Source organism: Aquila chrysaetos, chromosome 4 (assembly GCF_900496995.4).
Source record: "Aquila chrysaetos chrysaetos chromosome 4, bAquChr1.4, whole genome shotgun sequence".
NCBI lineage: Eukaryota > Metazoa > Chordata > Aves > Accipitriformes > Accipitridae > Aquila > Aquila chrysaetos.
In genome coordinates, this window is record NC_044007.1 from 4,862,966 (window position 1) to 4,882,046 (window position 19,081).

The 19,081-nt window shown below is 37.1% G+C and overlaps 1 protein-coding gene across 4 annotated transcripts in view; it reads left to right on the forward strand.

The window, feature by feature from the left end:
- The window catches only part of TRAPPC9 (trafficking protein particle complex subunit 9), a 519,558-nt gene that overhangs the window by 79,326 nt on the left and 421,151 nt on the right, over window positions 1–19,081 (forward strand). For all 4 annotated transcript variants that reach the window (XM_030011866.2, XM_030011869.2, XM_030011867.2 and 1 more), the window contains 2 exons: window positions 2,159–2,322; window positions 11,891–12,043. In XM_030011866.2, the coding sequence (XP_029867726.1) occupies window positions 2,159–2,322; window positions 11,891–12,043 (317 nt within the window). The remainder of the gene's footprint in view (window positions 1–2,158; window positions 2,323–11,890; window positions 12,044–19,081) is intronic.

Consider the following 19,081-nt stretch of genomic DNA (forward strand, 5'->3'; position numbering starts at 1 on the left):
CTGAAGAACCCCAGCTCTCTCAGCCTCTCTCCATAGCAGAGGTGTTCAGCCCTCTGAGCACTTTCATGGCCTCCTCTGTATCTGCTCTAACAGATCCATGTTTTTCTTGTGCTGGGGACCCCCAGAACTGGATGTAGTACTCCAGGTGGGGTCTCACGAGAGCAGAATAGAGGGAGAGAATCACCTCCCTTGACCTGCTGGCCACAATTTTTTTCATGCAGACCAGGATACAATTGGGTTTCATGGCTGAATGCACACATTGCCAGCTCCTACCTAATTTTCCTTCTACCAATATCCCCATGGCAAGCCTCAGTCCTGAGGTCTTGCAAGTTCAGAAAAAAGCTGTTGGCTATACAGTGCTAAAGAATTGAGATGGTTTTTAATTTAAGAAGCTGCATTACAGGGAAGGATGTGTAAGCAGATTAGCTTGGACTTGGGTTTCAGATGTACATTGATACAGTCATTGAAAGTACCATTTGTTTGAGTTGTTAGTATGCAATTCCTTGATACTTTTATCTAAGTATGGGGGGACAAGAAATTCCTTCTTTCCTGTAACTCCAAATGCCCAAACTTCAGAGTGCTGCAATGATAATGATACACGACAGTAGATTTTAAATTATTAAAAAATACGTGTTTTAAGTACTTGTTGTAATAGGTGCATTCTGAAAGACTAAAATCTGCTCTTGTTTGTGGAGGCTGCTTATCTTGTGCTAAGGAAGGATAGGATAGAAAGGAAGGATAGCAGAAATACCTGCCAAAAGAAGTTACTGAACCTGGGTTTACCAATGGATTTATCGGTCATTAATCTCAGCAGCTTTTGCCCTTGTATCCTTGATCCCTTCTGACCACTTTGCATTAGCATGAAAAATACAGTCAGAAGTTGAACCTCTGCCCATCTGTCTTGTTCTGCAATTCTCATTTCTCATTCATGTTCTAAAGGGTTCATTTATATTCACTATTTCACCTTTCACACAGTGAATTTCCTACAGGATCCACTCCTATGAGTTTTATGCCCTCTGCTGTCCACCAGAATTGCATTCTCCCAAGACATATATATATATATATATATATATATATATATATAAAAATACTGCTCAATTCTGCTTTATCAATGATGTGTTGTCGTAGCACTGTGCATATCTGCTATTTCAGTAATTGACTGGATTGACACATTTGTTACTTCAAAATGAAATGCTTGATACTAATTTAAATAAATTCTCATGTTTCTGATGCTTTAGATAGCCTATGCATTTTCTCTAGCATGTATAACGTAGAATAATTTTTGTTTCATCTCTAAGTTATTTTTACAATATATTGCTGTACTAAGAATATCTTACCTCATATTTCAGATACTGTTTATGATCCCTTAAGAAAACAGTTTCTGGGTGAACAGCTGCATAAAACAGTTAGTGCTGCTTATCTGTCATTAAAGGTGTTTCTGTCTTCATTCCACATATATCATATGTTGGTGGAGTTTAGGAATGCCTAGGAATGTAAGATAATGTATCCTCTCTTGTGAATACAAAGGTTTCATCTCTTCTGAGGTTTCTTCCACCAGTTGACTTTATTCTCACTTTTGTAATTTTTACAGGCTGAGCAGGGTGCAGTATGGACTTCAGGATCTTGCAGAGGACTCTCACCCTGGTTTCTCCTATGTAGCACTCAACTTCTTATTCGCCTCAATTTTATTTTTCTTTTTACATTCAGCTCTTGGTAATCATTGTTACTCAACCCTAGTGTTCAAACATGTGGTAGATCAGATATCACTTTTTTCAAGTTTGCTCATTCTAATGACCTGCTCTTGCTTTTTTTCTCTTTTCCCTTTCTTACGTTTTTTTGGGAAATTTTTAATAAGCTTTCACAGTTAGGAATACATATTTTATATTGTTTGAAATCGGACTTGTCTTATGCATAAAATATTAACGTCTGTCCTCAATGGTTATAAAAAATGACGCTGGCTAAAATGAGAATTGAAAATGATATCAACTATCCTCAAGACTGCAGAGCAGTAGTTTCTGAGTCTTAAGAATAGAACAGTTAATAGAAGAATAAAGAATAGTTAATAGAATACATTGGACAGGCTTGTCCAATATAACTTGGACAGGCTTTTAACATTTTCATCGTAATATTTTGTTTGTCTGTGTGTCACATTTTGTAGGTCTGCTCATACACTTCAGCCTTCTTCAGGGGATGAAATCTCCACTAATGTGTCTGTCCAGCTTTACAATGGAGAGACCCAACAGCTTATCATTAAGTTAGAAAACATTGGAACAGAACCGCTGGAGAAACTAGAGGTCACAGCGAAAACAGTCAACACTAAGGGTGTGTATGCTGATTTATATTTAGAAATAATAACAATCACTTTTTCTCTGATAAAAGGGGACTAGTTGTGTTATAATTCTTTTAGGTCAGTTCAGAATAAGTATCATAATCCCTGTTACAGAACTGGAATCATTGTTTGATTTTATTGTAGGAATAGAGATATGAAAGAGAATGTGAGAAAATGTAGGGAAAAAAAATGAAGAAATTGTACACCATCTGTGTGTCAAAGGGTCACCTGCTTTTTGGAAATCTAGATTTCATTTTAATGTTACTTGGAAAAAAAAATCCTGAAGCAATTACTAGTAAAAAGCAAGAATCTTGGGTCTAAATTATTTTCTCCTTATGTCTAAATACACTGATTAGTTAATTAAATAAATTGCCATTAGCAGTAATGCAGTCCTACTTGAGGGAGTGGAAATAAATAAGCCTACTTCTATCTCACTTAGTGAGCAATAAGAAAAAAAAAATGGATAAAAGACTTTAAAAAACAAGGCAATAAATAAAATAAGCTATTATGAGTTAAAGAAGAATTGAAGGCATGGAAGAAATACAGTACACCTCCTGCTTCCACTTATTTCTCTTAAAATAGTCTGTACATATTAGTATTAAGAATTAGTCTGACAGGTGAATCTTGCCTTTGTTTTGTGATGTGTTTATTGTTTTTGGTTTGTCCTCTGAGGCATCATTATGAAAAAGATATTAACAGAAGAACTGCAGATGACAAGCAAGATAATCTTTACTTACAATAGAAATACTTTATTTTATTGCAGGTTTTATTCTGTCAGTGCCAGAGTATTAAAATGCAGTGTGATACCTGGTGATTTTTGTTCATTTCTGTATTCGCGCTCTTGATTTTTTTAACAGAGTATCCTCTTCTCTGCAACCTGAGAGAGTAGAAGTTGCCAATCATCTAAGAATAGATTTTTTTTTTTTGTCTGAGACTTGTTACCAAGAATAATTTTAGAAGCTGGAAATTATGATGACTTACTGTTCTTATTTCAGTAATCCCAATGTGCTCCTACTGTGCTAGGTGCTGTATGTATGTAATGGAAAGACCAAATACAGCATGCATATTCAATGGTGAAGTCTATGTAATGAAATGTATTAAATGGTGGAATATATGGGCCTCTGAATCAGATGTTAATCAGAGTCTTAGTACCTAACATTATGCAGTTAATTGGTTCAGAATTTTGAAAAAGAGACTCTTGTCAGCTTTAAAACCATCATCTCTCAGTTACAACTTTTGTTAAAAACAATGGGGGAAAAAGGAAAAAAGTTGTTATACTCAGCTATAAGGTCAGTGAAACTATAATTTTACTTCATCCTTCATTTTCTTTCTCTATAGAAAATGTTTATAATGAAGCCTCTTTGTGTATTTGACAGTCTCTTAGATATTATTAAGCATGATAATAATTGTCTTTATCAGAAAAAGGAAAATTTCTGATGAGTAAGTTATAAGTATGCGTACTCAAAAAAATGCAACACTTAAATCGCCATTTTGGAAAAATAGAAATGAGAGCAAGTTTTGAGAGGCACCAAATGATATTTGTTCTGAGAGTGTAAGAACCATGCCATCAGAATCATAGAATCATAGAATTCTACGTGGGCAGGGACCTCTGGAAATCATCTTAAACAACCTTCTTTTGAAAGCAAAACTTTAGATTAGGTTATCCAGGGTCCTGTCAAGGAGATTCTTCAGCTTCTTGCATGGTCTCACAGAAGTGAAATGCACCCCTGTATTTGGAACTGTATGCTCGAGATGAACCGCGTTATTGGAGGAAAATACATACGTAAATAACTATGACTTTTGACATGACTGTGTGCTGTGGGTACAATGTAAAGTGCTGAAAAATGTTATCCATGGCAAAAGAACTCATGGTCCACATCAATTACGTTATTTCAAATGTGATTACATGTAGGTCTTGCAAAGAATGGGCCTTTGCCTTTTTTAATGGACTGTCTTCCGCTTTAGTTATTATCGTAAATTGATACAAATGCATAAGGATTGAGTCACGGTACAGTGCAACACTTGACATGGGATTCTGGTGATCAACAGGGAACTAAAGATTTGCAATGTCAGCAGCTCAGTTTGGTCAGTGAATACTACTTGCATGGAAATAATGTGGATATGACATTAAATCATCTCTAATAGCAACACAGACTCTTAACTTGATATTATATATCAAGTTTAGAGCATATGCAGAAGCTCATGAACTATTTGTAGTGCATTAAGAAGTTGTCTCTTGGATATTCTTTACTACTCCTCAGCTGGAATGTGCCTGTGATTTAAACTGCCCAAGGTCGCCTTGAAAGCTGTTAGGCATCTTCATCTGCCATGACCACAGCTTGCCTGTCAGCTTGGGAGCCCATGAGAAGTTGTTGTCCATTTCAGCCAAATACAAAGAGCTTTCAATCATCCTTTGTTTCACCTGATTTGCTTTGGTTCTTTTAGTCTTGGCAGTTGCTTGTAAATCTTTTGCAGCTGCTGCATGCCTGCCTGTCTGATTTCCAATTCCTTACCTTCTGTTTCTGGGGCCACAACTTCTAGCACAAAGATGAATGCTGTGAATAGCAAACATTCTCTTTTTTTTGTTGTTGAAATTACTGGATGGGATTAGCTGTTGCAGTGCAGTGACCTGACTTCCCTCCTTTGTCATGTTAGCTATAGCCAGTTGCTTTTCTTGAGGAAGCCCACTTCTCTGGCATTGTTTTCAATGGTGTCTTGTTAATGAGAACCTCTGAAGATCAGTCTTGCAAACTTGCCTTCCCTTACTTCCTCTCTTCTGTTTCTTTCAGGTGCAGCTCTTTAGCTTTTCCACTCTGGCCCTCAGATAAATGAGCAGAAATTGCAGCTCACCCTGTGCAGTTCATGAAGGACATCACAGGGTTTTCGAGTACTTTAGCAGGCATGCATTATGGAACAGATCCTGAGGCAAATCAGCAAAAGGGACTTGTCATGCTGCCACAATAAACATGTCTGTCATGTCTCTTAATGTCTGATTGTACCACTCTGTGTACCAGGCTGTGGTGTCTGTGGGTTGGACATCATATGTATACTGTCAAGGTTAACTCTGTGTCACCTCGTATCATCCCTCACCGGGTCAGATGGTCTAATACTTTTTTTAGAATGATGACGTGCAAAGGGCGATGCATTTCCATCCTTTCTCTCCAGTCAGCTCTTGTCAGAGACATCTTATGTCTCGGTTAGGGGATGCACTCTAAAAGCTTTGATAACCCAACTATTTGATCCACTCAGGGGCAAATGTAACACTGATGTTTTCAAACTTGAAGCACTGGGAAGAGTGTGCCAGGCGTTCTTACCAGCCTCACACATATTAGGCTCTAGTAGTGAGCACCAGCTGCACACACTGAATGAACTTGGACAATGAAGCAAAACCTTAACTGATCTTTCTTAGAAGTGGTTGACCTCTAGAGTTTAAACATAGAGAGATAAATTCACCTGTCTAGCTGTATTCTTCCCATGGTCTTTAAACACATCTGCTTACTGTCTAAGCTGTTTAGCTGTGCCAGACCACAGATGAAAAATCTGCTCTGAGGTCCAGGTAGCCATTTTAAGAACTGTGAATATCCTGGAATAGACCTATTTACCTTTTTTTGCCAAATAAAACTGTAAAGTCTTTCAAATTGGGCTCAGGTTATGTTCCATAGAGAGTTGTGAATACAGGCACGCTTTTCTCCAGTTAGTCCAAATGTCCTTGTGAAGGTAGGACAACAAGGAGTGTTGGTAATCTAGCCCCAGCCTAGCTGCCATGGTTTTACTATCCGGGTTTCTCAGCTCAAGTCTCTTCCTCTATGCCCACACTGGCTGACCAAGATCATGATTTTGTACGACTCTTACCAGCTCTTTTTTCCGCTCATAGTATAAATGTCAAATGGTTCATGATTTTAGAGCATTTTTTTTTCCTCCTTTTAGGGATAGTTGCTAATTGCCTAGGGGAAGCTCTGCTACATACATTTACATTGTAAAGACCATACCAAGTCCTGCAAGTTCATTTCTATCTACTAGGTCTGGATTAAAAATATTCTGGATTGTCTCCTCAATTTGAAAGAGGCTGTTTGTCCCCAGTCTCAAAGGAAAATAATAATAATACCGGTACACTGTCTATGAGCTGATGAACTATTAGTGCTTTTAACCCTGTAATTCTAGTGTGCACACCCCATAGTTCCTCCTTTTAAAAAAAGGTGGTGGATACTCTGCAGTGCTAAATACACAACTTTCATTTTTACTAGAGTTCTGTGCACTTGAAGAAATTAAGATCTATGAATGCCAATGCCTATGCATTTAGAACTGATGCTGATTTTGAGGTCCAGTGTATTCTGCTAGGAATATATACTTCAGCGGGTGAGGCATCAAGAGTCAAACATGCAGATTACCATAGAAATCTGAAGAGCCTTGTTACCTTGAAGCCCATCAGATTTCTGTCTTCAGGTGTCTGATCATACTTGCATTTAGTGTACCTTTGTGCATGTTGAATTCAGAGATGTGGAGTACTTGGGTCTCATCCTTCTGTGCTAGTTGGAAACTGCTCTTGCATTTATATTTCCTTTCAACTGCTCAGCTTGAGAAGCAGCAGTTGTTTTGGTTATATTCTACCCAGACTTCACCTTTCAGCTGTAGTCTGTTACCTTTTTCTTTTTACTTTGTTTCTTTTTGTCCTTGTTTTTAAACTCTTTCTACCAGTTTTCCAAGAGTTTTAATTAAATTCTAGTGTTGCTAGCATCTCACTGGACCTCCAGGCTGAACTGCATCTTTTTATCCCCTGTTTTTGGTTGGTTTTTTTTTTTTTTTTTTTTTGCATATCTGTGTGTGTCAGGAATCCACAACTGTGCTCAGAACACTATTCCACGTATATACAGCTTCTCTGATGCTTTAAGTTCAGTTTGCAGTTTCGAGGCTATCTGCAGATCATAATGCTATGGTTAACAGAGGATTCAGTCCCATCCTGTCCTATTCTCCCACAGAAAGACAAAGACATAAGAATTTAAGAAATGTCCTCCTAGGGCTGATGGTCCATCTAGCTCAGTAGTCACAGGACATTAGGGGATGCTGCTTAGGGACAGCATGCAAGTCTTACCACTGTTGTGGTCTTTTTGTTGTGCTTGCCCAGCATCCGTAGTTGCTGTACATACATACTCCTTTTTAAGTAGCCCTTTGTGGACTTCCCCATGAATTCGTGTATCCCGTTCTGAAGCTGCTGGTACTGCTTGCCTCTGCAGCCTCCTGTAGCAACAGATTCCAGAATTTCACTACCAGATGGGTAGAGAAGTGCTGTATCTGTTTTAATCTGATAGTTTTATCAAGTGTTCCCAGCTCTTATGCCAGGGAATTTAGTGAGCAACAGTTCTGCATTTGCTTTATCTGCCATCTTTGTAATTTCTATAATCTGCAGTCATCTTCCCCTGCTCAGCCATTCAAACTGAAGGGTCTCAGCTCACATGGCAGCTGCTCCACCCCTTCATCATTTTAGTTACCCTTCTCTGGACTGTCTGTAGCTTTAGTATGTTGTCCTTGCAGTACGGAGATCAAATCTGCAAACATTTAGGATGTAAGCACACCAAGGTTTTATATAGTGGCGAAATGCCCCCCCCTTTGACTTCCTTTCAATATCCTTCCTAATGATGACCTGTTTTCTTGTTTTGGTTTGGGTTTTTTTTGTTTGTTTGTTTGTTTTTTTCTTTTTTTTCCTGTTGCTGCTCACTAAGCTGATGATTCCTTGCTGATTCCATGAGTCAATGGTGACTCTATGGTTTCTTTGTTGAGTTGTAATTGCCACTTCCAAGTTCAACATACCAGGCATAGCTCGTTTTTTTTTTTTTCCTCCTAGTTGCATTATTTTACCTTTATGTATATTGAAGTCCATTTTTTTGCCTACTCACTTGATTTCATGAGGTCCTTTTGGGTTTCTTGCCTTTGACATTACTACTTCCCGAAATGATTTTGAAATCTAGTCAAGATAAACTCTCTGGAAATGAATCTGATCAAGTGGTGGATGTAATTTGCAGAACAATGTAATGCTGATAGCTTTAAATACTGTTATTGAAAGAAATGTCTTCGTCTACGCTGTTGTTCTATATGTTTTGTTTTATGAAGAGAAAAAAATTAAAAACTTGGTAGCCCATAAATCTACATGTTTGCAATCTATGCAATTGCAATATTAACGTTCAAATATAGCAAATACTAAATACACAGTGCTAGTCTAACTTGAATTTGTTCCTATTTAAGTAATTCTTAAATTTATCATTATATGGTTTTGTTTGTTCACTGGTTATCTTAAGAGCAAATAATTTTGAGAAAAATGGTAGCAGTCCTCATAGGTGTTGTTCTATACAATAGCATGAATTTATGATGGTGGGAAGGTACAAACAGATTATGGTTTCTAGTAATTGTTTTAAGAGCCGTGTAAAGTTAAATACCCAAACAAAGAGTTAAATTATTTCAGTAAAGAATGTTATAGATGTGCTTACATTAAAATAAGCCATAGAAAAAAACAAGATTTATCTGGGAACTTAAGATTGAAAAGAATTGAGGACTTCAGGTTCTTGTGATCTCAAAAGACTTGCTTTTCCATCGAGTTTCTCTGCAAAATGCCAGTGTAGTTTTTTTTTTTTCTTTTGCAGACCTTAAAATCTGTTACAAGTTAGGGTAACCCAAAGATAGATTGTGGGTAAGCTGTTATATGATCCTTGTTAGATTTTAATGATTTAGTATCCAGTAAAAGGATAAAACAAGTTACTAATTTAAACTCTTGACTAACAGCCGCTTGTAACTTCAGTTGTTTGCTAAACACAAATTTTGGGCTCTGGAAACAACTGAATGCAGGCATGCCCCAAATAAGGCTCTTTCATACCAAACTGAAAAGTTTGAAGACTCATGCCATAGTATAAGTCACTGTAATAATGATTACTGAACAAGGTGAAGAAAACATTATTAAACTATAAACCAGTGTCAGATAAATATAAACTAGATTTTTCTCTACAGCTTAACTTCTAGCTCAAGCATTTAGACCTTGTCTTGTAATTACAGGTGTCAGAGAGTATCTACAAGGGTTACTCTCACTTGGAAAGTCTTTTCACTCATAATATCTTAAAATAAATCTCATATTTAGTGAAAATACATTTTGGAAACAATTTGTTCATTAAACTGAAGATACACTCAAGTGCTTGGGATATGTCATACTTTCTTTACACTGAGGAAAAACATCCCTTTAGCATATTATGTTTTTACTTATCGGGAAAAGGGTATAGAGATTGCTGTACTTGTTAAGCTACTTATTTTCTTGAAAATAGAAGAAAATCAGAACAGTGATATGGTTACAGCTAAATCATTAGTTGAGGTGGAGGTGACTTTAAGGAAACAATTATTAGGAGGATTTTTTATTTCTACCTCATCTTTATTCTTATAAAGAAGTCCATAATATTGATTTGATGCGAAAAGACACAAGATAACAATTGATGGTCTGTGAGAAAAATATATCTGAGGCAAAGCAGTTATTGTTTAGGTAGAAGTTAATGGAAAAATATTAACTTTTTTTTTCTTCCCTAGATGCAGTTTTTTCTGTGCAAATCAACAAAGTTTGGACTGGAATTCTAACTACTTTTTTTGAAAGATCCGTAATTCTAGATTGTAGTTGTTGAGGCAGTCTTCCCACCCCATTTTCTCACACATGGGTCTTAGATGATGGTTTTGGAAAGGCTCTGAAATGCCAATACACTAACTTGCTCTTAAATACAGAAGCCTGGTACAAAGTAGAGATGAACTGTGTGACTTTCAGTGGTCCCTGTGTTATGCAAAGCAGTGCTGAGATGGTATTTAAATGATCCTTTAGAAGGATTCTTCAGTGTACTTTGGAGATAGTATGCATTGCTACATTAAATTAATATATTTTTAGGATTCTCCCAGTCAAACCATCATGTTTATTTTATGTATTAATAGACTTTTCTGCAGTGTTTAGCATTGTATGGTCTTGCAAATATTAATGAATTTATGAATGTGGGGGGTTGACTCTGGCCAGAACCAAAGCCCCCAGCTAGTTGCTCTCTCACTCCCCCCATCTTCTCCCCCAGCGGGGTGGGGAAGAGAATCAGAAGGGCAAAAGTGCGAAAACTCGTAAGTAGAGATAAAGGCTGTTTAATAAGCAAAGGAAAGAGGAAGGAAAAAACAAACCAAAATTACATTTTATGGCATGGAATATCCCTTTGGTCAGTCTGGCTCAGCTGTCCTGGTTGTATTGCCTTCTAGCTTCTTGCCCGCTGCTGGCCTACTTGCTGGCAGGGTGAACTGGGAAAAGAGAAACCCTTGATGCTCTGCAGGTACTGCACAGCAATAGCCAAAAAGCTGGTGTGCTGCCAACACTGTTTTAGTCACAAGTCCAAACCACAGCACCGTATAGGTGTCTATAAAGAAAATTAACTCCATCCTGTACAATGGATTAGAAGTGTAACACTGGATGGATTCCACCCCCTGGATCGTTCATGCAGTGTGTAAAAGAAATCAGACATTAGCAGATATTTCTTGTGTTTATTTAGTAACTGAAATAAGATTAATTCAGGAAGAAGTCACTGTTATTGTACCATTCTAGTATATAACAACCTTTTCTGTCATTCTAAAAAAAATTATTTGCTCTTGCATAAAGTTCATAGAATATCACTTTTTAGATGGCTTCTGCTAAAGGTACTTAAATGTCCATGGCTTTTGGTTTTGGCATACTTCAGAGCTTGAAATAACAGACAACTAACTCACTGTTCTTCCTGAAGTGGACTTAACCCTCTGCTCTTCTTCATTTCAAGATGGATCTTTCAATGTTACTGGAGTAATAAGGAGACTGAATAACTGGATAAAGTATCTCAATGTATTGATGAACAGTAAATATTGGGTTTTTTTCTCATATTACCTTCTGTCACTTTAGGCTTAGGGCAGAGGAGCTAATAATTACAGATGCCGTATCTCATATGGACCAATGATAAATAAATTTTCAAATACCTTTTAACATGAACTAATCCTGTCTGGCAGCATCCTTAATATTTGGGTCTTGTGTACTTTATGCTTCTCAGTTTTCAGAAAGGACTTTATTTTATAAAAAAATGAAAGCCAGTAGTCTTCCTAGCCTTCTCCGTTGTGTTTCAGAATTGCAACTGTTTTATTTTGGTGTAATATTTTGATGAAATGTTTTGTGCATTCATATGCCATTTCCCGAGTTGGAGTCTGTATGTTTCGAAACTATATGAACTTTTAGGTCCACTTCAAGCTGTGTTCTCAAGTATTCAAATGTATATTTAATGCTGTCTGTTGTGCCATATTTTTCTTCTGGTAGTGTTCTTAACTTAGTATCATATTTTGAGCTTTGTGATCTACATGCTTCCAGGTCAGTGTCAGTAACCTCTCTAATGTCTTTCTAGCATTACATTCATTTTTAATGCCTTAAATCTGAATATTTTAGAATATAAACAGAAAATGACAGATTAGTTAATACTCTGTGCAACAGTTACAAACTTAAACTTCCTTAACACAGTGGTTATGCTTATGAATTTTTTCCTTATTTTAACATAGAGAAGCTGTATGGGGACTTCTTGAGTTGGAAGCTAGAAGATACCCTCTCCCAGTTTCCTTTAAAACCTGGAAAGATTGCAACATTTACTGTAAACATTAAAGTGAAGCTGGACTTCTCATGCCAAGAAAATCTTCTGCAAGATCTCAGTGATGGTGAGTTTTTAATTTCTCCTTGTTTAGGAGGGTTGTATGAGCTTCTGAGAAACACCCAGTCGTTATGCCATTCGTTTTAAAATACGGTGTGTGATGTGGCTGTGCATTTTCATATTTGTGTCTTTTAATGTAAAGACAACTGTTCGGTGAGCTGTATGGATTGGAGACTGAATTTTTGTGATGACTGTGGGCATGATAGTCTGACCAAACTTCCCCATCATGAGATCTTGTCTTGCTATCTTTTTAAATCCTTCTCGACACAGAGTTTTTTTGAAGTGTCTCTTTGTATCCTTATCTTATGAAGATAAAGAAAAATAGTTTGCAAACATCAGTGGGTTTAAAGAGAAATTACGTTAAGTTGATCATTTAGTTACCCAGATTGTAGGATTCTTAATCGTGGCTGACTGCAGTTTTGCCAGAAGTGACACACTGCAATGTTAGGGCATAATCCCCCTAGTATTTGTACTGTAGAGAAAGTTTCATGTGCTTAAACTCATAGTTTCTTTTGAATAAAAAACCCCCAGTGTTTGCTTGTATTAGAATAATCTGGAATTACAAGTACCAGATACTTGTAATAAGGATTTCCTTTTTATAATAAACACACAGTCTCACTGGAGTAATTTCTATACTCTGTATTTTTTCAATTGCCTGTTATATTTACACTGATTGAATTAACTTGACAAAACAAGATATGCCCGTATTAAAAAAAAAAAAATAAATCATTATTATTTGGACTGTTTCCCAGGATCCAGTTGTAGGTATGCTTTATCAGTATAATTAATCTTTAAATAAAATAATATTTTCAGTATAGAAAAAATGCAACAGGATTATATGTACAGCTTATTCAAGTTGAATAGAACTGAGTTCTGTGAGTTATCTTGCAAATGCATTTAGACAGAAATTATAGTAACTGTTAGTAAAGATTAAAAGGCTGCTTTGTTTTTTAAACCTCCCTGGTGCAAAATACGTACATTATAAAAGTATTTTAGGATTTAACTGCACAAAACCCATAGTGTTGCTACACTAATGTTTACTTTAGAACTTTTTGAAAAAGCTGATAGTGGAGGAAGACCACACCCTGATATTACCGTGAAAACACAGCTGCCAAGGAACTGAGGCTTTGAGAAATGCCCTTGATAGGAAATGTAATTCCGTACAGCACAAATTTGTGCTACAAATTCACGGAACTGGGGGGGTGGGGGAGCAGATCCGATGCTACCTGTAGAATGATTTTACTGTTTCAGGAGCAGATGATACTGCATTACTTACAGATCCCTGAACTCTTGGTCCTTGTGTACCCTGTAGATGACCTGTCTTTTCCATGGAAATTCCAATGGCTTATTGCTTGCTTATTTTATAAAAGCTTTTATTAGATCATAATTCAATTATTCAATCTATTGTTTTATACAGAAAGACTATAGGCCAGTTGATTCAAATTTTAAATTGAACTTTGGAAACTTAGCTTTTATTTGTTGACAGGTTAACATTAATAGGAAAGAAATCAGTGGCATGGAAATGAGAAGGAACTTGATCAATGTAATCAATATAAATTGAAAAATAATTATGAAAGTCAGTATTTTAAAAGCTTGAAGCCTGAGCCCGATGGAAAACTACCAGACAAGACTCTTAACAAGCAGCAGCAATGAACTATGTAAACATTGTCTTGTGAGACAGATATGTAAGCACATGGTAATCTTTTAATGGAATTTATCTTCGAGAATGGAATGCAAGGTCACTATGAGATAAAGAGGCAAAGGATGCCTCAAGACTGCACAGGTGTCCCTGAAACCCATCCAAGGATTATGATGCGCATGCGGAGATGGGTGGTTACTTATGTTAATGAGTTCTCAGAAAAGTCACGAATGTGATAATTATTTTATGAATAAGTATGCATAACTTGCATATAAATTGTGTAACTGACTTGATGCCGCACGCATATTAGGAGGAGCGATCCCCTGTGCGCCCAGCGCTGCAATAAATAATACCTACTTAATAGTCATCCTGACTATTGAGTCCTGATTTCAGCTTTTCACGGCATCAAGCTAGACATTACTGTCTTTAGTGCCGGTTCTGTTGATTTTGTTTTTGTAACTTCCAAATTTGCCCTGTCTCAAAAAAGCTTCAAAGGGATTCTGAAGTCGTAGTTGCCCAGCAGTTTTTCAGGTAAAATAAGATACAAAAAAAATACTCTATAGAAGAAGAAGATAACAAACTTAATTCTCGGTATTGATATCAAACAGTTGTGCGATAGTGGATTTTGGCTTCTGTTTTTTTAACTGTATCTAACTTTTATGTGACCACATGTGAACAAAATCTTGGAACGACCTTGTTATTTCTGCCTACAGCTTCTTTGAAAGGTTGTGTAACTGAAGCCTGGAAGCAATTCAACCTTTTCTTGTTCAGTGATGATAAAGGAGTAGGATCCATTAGTGTTTCTTTAGAACTTCAGTATCTTTGGGTACTATGTACTGTGTGTACCTTGAAAGTATTATTAGAGATGCTAAGTACATTGACGTTTTTACTTGCTACTGTAATTTTTCTATATTGCTTTTAACTTTACAAATATTGTACTTTCTAAAGAAGCAGGTAAGATCCTGATGTGAAGAACAGTAAAGAGCTAGAAAAATCAATGGCAACTATGGCATGACTTTTAATCATATGGTAGCTATGGTACCTTTTTCTTTTGAAGACCAGATTTACAATGATGATCAAAATACTTTTGCCTTTTAAAAGTAATGCCCTTAGCGGGGCATCTGTTACTTTGATCTGTTTTCATTTGCTGCTGAAATTGTTTCCTTTTACTCTGTTTGTAATCAGGACATAGTACAGAAAGGATAAATTACTGATGTTTCTGATGATACACTTATCCAATTGGAAAGTAAACTAAGTTATCAATCAAAATTGCTGATCTAATTCTTGTGTGTTGATGGTATACTGTCTTGTAAAGAAAAATGCTAGATGTTCTTCTAGATTAAAGGAAGCAAAAACACGAGCGGCTGTACAGGATCAGCTCAATGACCGTCTAGTCCAATATCCTGGCTGTGATAGTGGCTAAGAGCAGATGCCTGAGGCAGAATATAGGGAGAATCATGAACATACATGCTACTTTCCTTTAGGCTTTTGGGCTCCCAACTGTTGTTAGCTTAGGAACTTCCGGAGCCTGATATGGTTTCTCTGTTTTTAGGCATTGTTAGTCATCCTCAGTGGGTTTCTCATTCATAAAATTCTTCACTCTCTCCATCAGGACTGTACAACATGCTGTGGCAAGAAGAATTGCAGCTAAATTACTTTTAGCAGCTTTGCACCTACTGGTGTCCTTCTGATATTACTTGGTTCTTGTATTACAAGAAACAGGTAACAGTACATCTTCTAAACATCGTACATACAGTCATGCTTTTATACATTTCCTCTCGTTATTGTCACAGTGGTCTCTTTCACAGATGGAATATGTTTAATGGGCTTAGTTGTCCCTCTTATGGAGGCAGTTCCGTACATTGATCAGCCTTGTCCCTTTTGACCGCTTTCAGCTCTATATGTTTGAGGTAGGCTGTACACGCTGTTTGAAAGATGATCTGTGTATTTCTGTAGTGATCTAACAATTGTATTTTGGTTTATATTACTTTCCTTCTAATGACACAATAATGCAAATTTGTCATTTGCTTTTTTGACTGTTGCTGAAAATTGGGTTTGTAGATTCATGAATCTGTGAACCATAGCTCCGGGATCTTGCTCCTGAACAGTAATGGTGTGCTGAGAGCCTCTTATTTCACATAGAAGTTTAGGGTTGTTTTTTCCCAGTTATTTATGCTGAATTTCATTTGACATTTCATTGCCCAGTCATTAATTTTTGTAAGGTCCTAGCTGTGATGTCAGGAACATGCCATTCTGTCTGTATTGTATAGGCTTCCATGCTGGGAATTGGGTTTATGCAAATACAGGCTAATAACATTGCGGAAGAATGCACATCCCATCAAAGCACGTCATTTAAGGTTCTTGTCACAATCTAGATTGCCGTAGTTTATTATCTTTGGAATTAATTACTTTGCAAACACTTTGAACAGCTGGACAGATGTTCTAGAGACACTTTATTAATTAGGATTAAGATGACCAGGCTTATGTCTTGAAGGCAGTTGACCAAGATTCAGGGGTTCCCTGTAGGAGATCTGTTTGCTGCAAATGCTAATGAAGTTTTGGGTCTCCTGTCCCTCAGCTGGGTGGTTCAGGGTTCCTTCTACGTATGTTCTTGGTTCTCTGGTCAGGAAAGTCAGTGTGTGTATTTAAGTTGATTCTAAGGTTGTTACACTAGGTAAGACAGGAGGAAGCACACTGTCTGCTTGGTACAGCCAGGCTTAAGGAGCTTAAGCAGTAAGGTCTCTGTCACCTGTTAAGGTGACGTAAAGCAGTCAATGGGATGCACACATTATCAGCATGATGAATTCTCCTTCCCAGTCATTATACTTTAATTTCTGAAATCCAGTATTTCCCTGATGCTAAATGGGAAAAGAACAATAGCTGCTCTTTCTGGATTGCATTATACATGGTAATTTGTTAGTGGGAAGCAGTCTTTTAAAAAAGGTTCTGTTACATGGGGATAATGTTTTGCAAAGTTAATGAATTAATCTACAATGAGTACTTCATTATGTTCATTTATTCTGTGTATAGAGAACCTAAAGACAGGTGCAAGAATATTTAAATTAATAAACTCATCAAAGGAACTAATTAATTACACGTGAAGAGAGAAGCAAACCTATGCCTTAAGTCTTTCCTTCCCTTCTCTGGGGGAGAAAAGGTTGCAGAGAAATAATAACATATTTCTAAAAGCAGTCATCTTGAATATTTTTTAATATTGGTATGAAAGACCATTGCATGTTTCATACTCGCTGGGTTGCTTTTCTGCTTAAAAGGCTAGATTTTATCTACCTAAAAATGTTCTTACACTTACATAGCATATAGATAATATATTTCTTTGTTAGAAAGATACCTGGTTTTGAATTTAAATGTAGTCTTGACAGGTCTTCTGAAAAACTAAGTAGCCTAGAGGACTCTATTAGGATAATTGTATTACTGATGATGATGATGGAAGTCCTCTGAGATATTTCAGTATGATTATTTACATGTTACTATGCTTGGTTGCCTTTATTACATTTAATCATTCAGAATTTTTTTTTGAAGGGGCTTCATTTCTACGAAGTTTTTGTCTCTGCAGTTTGAAGATGTCAGTTTTCACTTTGGTTGCACTGTTAATCTGAGTAAATGAGTTTGTGGGGTTTTTTTTGGTTGTTGTTTTTTTTTCCCTTAACTTCAAGTGCTTCTGTGTCCTCCATAAATTTAGCACCATGTTACTTCAAAAATATTCTTAATTTTTTGAGAACTTTTCTTACAGAGTTGTTCTTGAATTCCAGCTTTAGTGCTCACAGAAGATAAGGTGCCTTTTTCTCTTCCAACTGCCTTTTAATCTAGATAAATAATCTTGTCTTACAATTTGATTGATACAGGGTTTTTTTTTAACAGTTTATAAGTGCCATAGGACCTCGGCCTATATCAGTGGTACCAGCTGCTATACAAACATGTAATAAGAGGTATTTCAGGCCCCAAATCTTTAAAATGTAAATAGGTAAGACAGACATGAGGTAAATAGCAACAAATCTATTACTGGCACATACAGGCTAATTGACCTGCCATCCTGTTCCACTATTTCCTTGCTGACGCACTTTATTTTAGCATCTAATGTACTATGTAGAAATTATCTCTAGTCTTTGATTATGAATTTTTTCACACTTCGTTTGCTCCCTTTCATTGTATTCAACCTTATTCTAAATTTAACTTCCAATTCTAGTTTAGTTAGTTCACCAACCTCAGGAAGGAATCCTTACTTATATTGCATTTGCTATTGTTAATTATTGTTAACATCCTCTTCAAGTGTAGTGGAGTCTCAGAGAAGTGCTTAGTGTGCTATGTGTTGTCTCTGCCCTGCTCCTGGGAGCCAGAGTTGATGCATTCCTAGTAGCTTTGCCTGGAGTACTGCTACCAGTGGTCTCTTGTATAATAGTCTTAAGCATGTTTTTGAGAGAGCGAAGGAACTGCATCTTAATGCCCACCTGTAGCGTGAAGGGTGAAGTGGATTATATTGCCTGAAACTCTATCTACTCTTGTGTTATTCCCCTCTTTGTTGCTGCAGACAGCAAGTTTCTAGAATTCTGCCTGCTTGCAGAATACAAGATCATTCTTTTTTTCTAGGGAAAAAAAAAAAGGCATATTCTAGTTTGGCAAGCATACTCTTTCCTGTCTTGAGTTGTTTTTTTTTTTCTTTTTTCTGCATGCTGAAAGTACTTTAAAACTGTTACAGTATTCTTAGGAGAGGTTGCCTACCAAGAGGCTTTTTGTTTTGAAATTTCTATCAGGCAATGGATTGATAAAATAAACAAATGGGTTGAGGGGGCATTTAGTTTTCATATTTTATGCTCAAGTTGTGTACTTTCCAAAACCTCTGACATATCTCTTGGGTTATTAATTCGTACTGTTACTCATGTAGAGAAAGAAGTTATAGTGTTTTTATATTTTTTTAATATGTGGTGGTTAACCTTGACTAAGGGCCAAACACCCTCTCCCCTCTCCCCAGCTGCTTGCTTGCTCCCCATCTTAAACAGGACAGGGGGAGAAAATAGGTTGAGAAAGCTCATGGGCTAAGGTAAAGACAGGGAGATCACTTATCAGTTACTGTCATGGGAAAAACAGACTAGACTTGGGGAAATTAATTGCATTTACCTCCAATCAAAGTAGATTTGGCTAGTGAGAAACAAAACCAAAATTAAAACACCTTCCCCACCGTTTTTCCCAATCCCACCTTCACCCCTTCCCTCCCGACTCGTGTCCCCCCGAGGGGCGGCGCAGGGTCTGGGGACGGGGGTTGCGGTCCGTCCCCCCCAGCCCCTCTCGGCCGCTCCTCCCTCCTCACACGTCTCCCTGCTCCAGCGCGGGCCCTTCCCCGGGCTGCAGTCCTTCAGGGACAACCTGCTCCCGCCCGGGCTCTCCACGGCC